Here is a 5871-nt window from a genome sequence, read left to right as displayed (position 1 = left end):
GTAGGAACATAGAAATACTACTACTACTACTACTACTACTACTACTACTACTAATACTACTACTACTAGTAATAATAATAATAATAATAAGAAGAAGAAGAAGAAGAAGAAGAAATAAAACTTGACTTATTGTAAAGAACTGTGTTATATGCCCTGCTCATGCGTTTAACTTTGTTTTAGGATAATTACATTGCCCCAATTTACAAAACAAAGTAGAAAAAAAATATTTCTATGATTAATTAGTTATTTATTATAATTAGTTAGTTATTAATTATAATTAATTTTATTCTAATCTTTACATTCCCCCTCTTAAAGTAGGATAAATGACAGCATGCTTTAGGTATTCTTGGTCAGCCATATAAACTCTACACAAATTAAGAAAAGATTTTAGGGATCGTATGTACTTGGATGATGATATGAGAGATTAGTAGACAAGACATGGAAGTGAAAATTTTAAAACCTTATAGATGAAGGCGCCAGATTATCAGATGCAGACAGGAAAATTTGCTTTGCCACAAAGAAATGTTAAATGGCTGCCTATGTCTCCTGTGAATATGACATCTACATTTTTCTTTCGGATATAATTAGACATCTTGGGGATTTCAATGTGTGTGTGGCTTGATGACAGAAACTACAAAAAATAAAAAATAAAAACCTGACCCAAATTCATCCTATATGTGTCTAAAAGCAGCGTCTAATTTCATGGTTCATTATTAGATATTCGTTTAAATAAAACACGAGTGTTTATTGACAGAGATGTCCGGAAGCACTTTCCAATTCTACTAATCACCACAGTTTGGTTTAGAATTAAAAAAAAAATCGGCGGTCAGGATGATTTATAAACTGTGTACATTACTGTGACAGAGTAACAACCTCACTCTTGGCCACGCCTTTGTGTCTCGGCTTTATTTGCCTCAGACTCCGCCCCCTACAACCACCCCTGTGACGTCAACAGCCACGACAGTTCAGGCCCTGACCAATAGGAACAGCCGAATCTTCCGTAAGCCTCGGAGTGGATAAAGACGAGCGGCCGTGGCGGAGGAACTGATACGCGAGTCCAACGCGCTGCACTTTTGTTGTTTGTTTTTGTACTGTTGTAGTGTTTATTTTCCCCACGCGTACTTAATGAAGGATGAGAAACCCACTTCCGTGAAGGCTTTTTTTTCCTTCTCCAGTGCACGAGCCGTGACTACTAAAGAACGCGCTAACTTAGGCACGAGCTCAGTTCGGTGTAGCGGACGGAGAGGAGAGGACTGAGCTAGCGAGTCAGTGCTGCTGCTTCCACACAGTTTGACGGAGAGCTGGATGAAGTGCTGACCCTCTCAGTGAAGATTACTGGGTGAAATGGATCACGGAACTGTTGAATAGTATTTGTTGTTGTTGTTGTTTTTTTTTAAAACACAGTTTACTGCATCCGACTTCTACAGGACAAACTGCTCGAAACTCCAAGCGGAGTTGAATTACTTCTCTGGAAACACGACATGGTTTGAGAACATAACGGAGCAGCAGCTACTCTGAGCCCCTGACATGGACGTCTGATTGGCCAGCTCTCGCCTTGAAGCCAATGGCGAGGCTCGCGCGGTCAGCCCGGGGCGCCGGCTCGTACCCGTGGCCGCTCGCCTGCGCGCTCCTGTTTCTCGGCACTTGTGTGTGCGCGGGCCCGTCGTCGAGTCGCGCGCGGGGCCGTCTCGTGTGCTGGCAGGCTATTATGAACTGCCAGGCAGAGCCCGAGTGCCACTACGCATACGGACAATACGTACGCGCGTGCGATCCGGTCTTGAGCGGCCTTCGGCGCTCGTGCCCGAGCCACTGCATCTCATCACTTGTGCAACTCAACCAGACTAAGAGTGGCCCTGCGCTGGAGGACTGCAGCTGCGCAGACGACCAATTGTGTCGCGAAACCAAGCGTGCCATCGAGCCGTGCCTGCCCAGGACCAGCAGTATGGGTTGCACGGAGGCGCGGCGGCAGTGCGAGCGAGACGGACCGTGCCGCTCCGCCATGGGTGACTACCTGCAGCACTGTGGCAAGCTGTTCAGCGGCGCCACGTGCACGAGCGCGTGCCGCGGCGTCATCGCGCATATGCGCCGCCTGCCCAAGGCGCAGCTACTCGACACGTGCGTTTGCGACGGCGCAGAGCGTACCATTTGCGAATACGTCAAAGTGAGCATGAACACGCTGTGCTTCGGCATGTCGCCCGTGACCGATAAAGAAGGATCCGGGGGTTTTATCGACGAGTACGATGATGAAGATGATGATGAGGATGGAGGGGATGGTACGGAGAACGACCCGAGGAGCGCGGGGACTTGCGTGCGGTACTTGCGCGCTCTTGCCGTGCTAGCACCCATCATGGTATTATTACGGTTTTGATTTAAAATAAACATAACGATACCAGCTCAATGCAGCGTCCAATGCATTAGACTTTTGCTCCCGCCTGATCTGCAGCCGTTTAATGTCTCCTTTTCTAAAAGAGTACCAAATGTAGGCTACTTTTGCGTGACTTCCAAGTCCTTTTAGGGCATTGCATCCACCTTTTCATTATCTATGCAAATGCACTGTTCATTACCTGAAATGGACATCAGGAACCATGGCACAGTTTCGATATTTATTTCTGAGCAAGATTTCTACCAGGATGTGACAAATAAAGCAAGACTAAGCTCAGTCTGACACTACTGCCTTAAAACGAGACTGCCCACTTAGAAATGCTACTCTGACATTGTCAAGCAACACTTGTTGACAGAAAGAGAAATATGTATGTACACCGCACACACGCACACACACACACACATTATTTTGTTACCTAGAGATTTAACAATGCAAAGATTTAAGCAGATAGCTCTGCACTGCCATCATACAATTGCACAGCAAAATCTCTTATGTTAAATAAATTCAAAACAGTTGGACTTTTATTGACACTGCAGGTGTTGATTCAGCGCTGTGGGTGTTAGTTAAACAGCAGGGATTTTGCTGTGTAGCTGTGTAAGCTATTTTATATAAAGTTGTGATTGACTGAGAGACTGAATGAATAACATTTCTATTAGGAATGCGTTTGGAAAGTATTCGGCATGCTGGAATAAATAAAAAGAAGATCGAGCGCTAGAGCAGTCGCTCGAAAGGATCGAACAACCCAAGCATTTTCACAGCCTATATTTACATCACAGGATAGAAAGCAATATTTTGTATCATAAGATGTCTATGAAAATGAAGAGCGATTCCAGCTTTAAAGGGAAGTTGGTTATTTTGTTGTACTGGGATTCCTTTTAAAATACTGTACAGTGTAAATATATTCTCAGAGAAATTTTAATTGTGCTATCTATGATGAATTATGGACTGTAGAAAATGTCTAAATCCACTGTATGACTGCCTCAGTGATGTACTTTTTATAGAAGGCATAAAAACAAAAGTACAAAAACTAAAAAACGAGTGTGTGTAATCTGTTTTGCATTTTTATAGTTTAATTTGATTCGGTGTCTTTTTCCAGGAGGCATGTGATCGCTTCTGTCTTCTACAAACTCTTGTGAAGCCACAAATTTAGCACTGTGTTTGAGGAACAGATTAAGCATTTTACACACACACACACACACACACATACACACACACACATAGATACCCTTGACTTTGCAAACAGAAGTGTTTGCTTACAGCCTAAACTCTGACTTTCAGATCTAGTTAGAACGTAAGCCTAAAAGTGAATGGCTTTTCCCTGGGGCACGCATGCGGCGACCAGACCGGCATTTGTTTACTTTTCAATCACTCTGTTTGCTTAACAGCCTCTGCCTGCACACTGTGGCTGTGAACAAAGTTAACCTCTGCCCATCAGAAAGCCAGACAGTAGCATTGCAACATGATACACAGTGCAACTTGTTACACTTTGTATATTTTGTCTGTGTATATGTTGTCTACTAAACCCACTTTATTAGACTTTCAGAACTATGCCTCGGCTGCTCCATGACTAATGGGGGGGTCGGAAAGTTAGCTTGACTTTTAAGGTCAAGAGTCCTCGCTGGGAAAAGCTGTTGATGTGGTTTGCCGAGCTGAGCTCATTATATGATGTAGGCTAATGATGCTTAGTTGCCAACTCGTTATCTTCCCATAAAGAACATGAATTAACTAGCACATAAAAAAGTTGCATAGGTGCCTGTTTTTCAATGAATTGATTAGATATATCATTAAAGTAAAACAATGACAGTCAATAAAAGTACAGTTATTATGTACATGCCATTTTAATTTATATTTAGCTCTATGCTCTAGGCATATTATTGCCTGTATGCCAATGTATGGATAAAGTGTACAAACTTTAAGAAATACAATTACAATATAAGACTTGATGACCATTTCTTTTTTAAAGTAGTGTAAAGCTCAGAGGACGTGAAAAGTTTCATCTTGTAGTTTGATGTGTAAATTTGTTTACTTTGTAATCACATTCTCAAACAGGAAGGGTGTTTCTAGCCTCTGTACGCTTCACCTTGTTGAAAACACTGGCCTCCTCATTCTTTCCCTCTCGGCGCTACGATCTTCAAAACAGGGTGATTGCTGCAAAATGTTTTATTAGAGAAGAGACAAGAGACCTCGAGCATGCTCAATGGGGAAGAAGTCGAGTGGCACTTTTGTCATGGTAATCTTAAGCACATAATAGCCGGGTTCGCACAATACCCAGGCACTTCATTCCGCCGAGGCTTGCTGACACCTCTTCAGAGCTGAGCCACGGGGTAGCATGTGGGAAAGATCCACTCACCCCTCACTCCATCCACACACTCCATGTGGGCTCTCGCGCTCAGTTATGACCCCATGTGAAAAAAGGGGGCCAGCATGCTACATATGAAATAATGAGATTGGGCCTCGGATGGGCGATGGGCCGGAACAACTGGAAGCGAGCAGCTAAAAGAGCGTGGGGTGATGAATACCAAGATGGATTTTCGTGTTATAGTTTTCATTATAGCTCGAGAGTGGCCAAGAACGATGGATGGAAAGGGGGTATGAGGCAACACTCTAAAGTGCTTCATCACCGAGATATACTTCCAGCCTGCGAGGCGCTGGATAATCTTACCATTCCTTGACGCACTCTGGCACAGAGTGAGAGTTGGGCTGTGATGAAATCCACCTTGTCTTTATAACTGCATTTAGTTGGATGTGAAAAGTAAAACGGGTTCCTAAATCAGCACGTTGTGAAGCTTGATAAATGCAGCACTTAGAGGAAGAGCCAATAATCTGAATAGACTGCTATAAATTGTTTTATATTATATAATTTTGCAAAACCTAATAAAACAAAACTTTACTCAGCTAAGATGTTTTCAAAAATAATAATGCAACAATGCAAAAATACTCTCAATTAATTACAAATGAGAAAAATAAACTTATATGAAATTGAAACCTATCTGAATATTGTGGTCCCACATTATTTACTTATTTGTATTTACTGTACTTATTTCCTAAACCTTTTTTAAATTGTGCAGCCAAATTTCATTCCAGTGTTTCCTCGTAATACAGTGTTTACTATAACAATCGCTTAATGATGAACACACCACACATTATACCACAGTGCTGTTAAATGTTGGTTTTGATTGGTTAGAAGGTGTTTATTAATTTTCTATAACAGCAGCTCTGACAGTAGTTCCAGCTGCAGTGCAAATCACAGGTTTATATCAATGTGAAAGTTGTAATATGATATCAATGCTATAATAACAGCTAATTCACAGGGACCTGTATTATGGACACTCTTCATAAATGGATAAAAAAAAAAAACGATGTCTTTGAGATGAACTTTTCTGTGAGTAGACATTTATTTAGAATTTTTTGAAGGATTCTCCAGTGTATTGGTGTTTCTGGTGTTAAAGGTGTCTTTCCAACTAATATTGACCTCAGTGACTCATGGG

General features: G+C 42.1%; 1 protein-coding gene across 1 annotated transcript; it reads left to right on the top strand.

The window, feature by feature from the left end:
• The first annotated feature begins 951 nt into the window (after positions 1-951).
• Positions 952-5568, top strand: gas1a (growth arrest-specific 1a). The gene has a single exon (XM_053654150.1). It carries the CDS (start codon positions 1565-1567, stop codon positions 2366-2368), a length of 804 nt encoding a protein of 267 aa, XP_053510125.1. The 5' UTR covers positions 952-1564; the 3' UTR covers positions 2369-5568.
• The last annotated feature ends 303 nt before the right edge of the window (positions 5569-5871 follow it).

The sequence above is a fragment of the Ictalurus furcatus genome, chromosome 22 (assembly GCF_023375685.1).
Source record: "Ictalurus furcatus strain D&B chromosome 22, Billie_1.0, whole genome shotgun sequence".
Classification (NCBI taxonomy): Eukaryota; Metazoa; Chordata; class Actinopteri; order Siluriformes; family Ictaluridae; genus Ictalurus; species Ictalurus furcatus.
The sequence above is the reverse complement of the archived record's forward strand: the minus strand, read 5'-3'. Positions and strand labels throughout refer to the sequence as shown.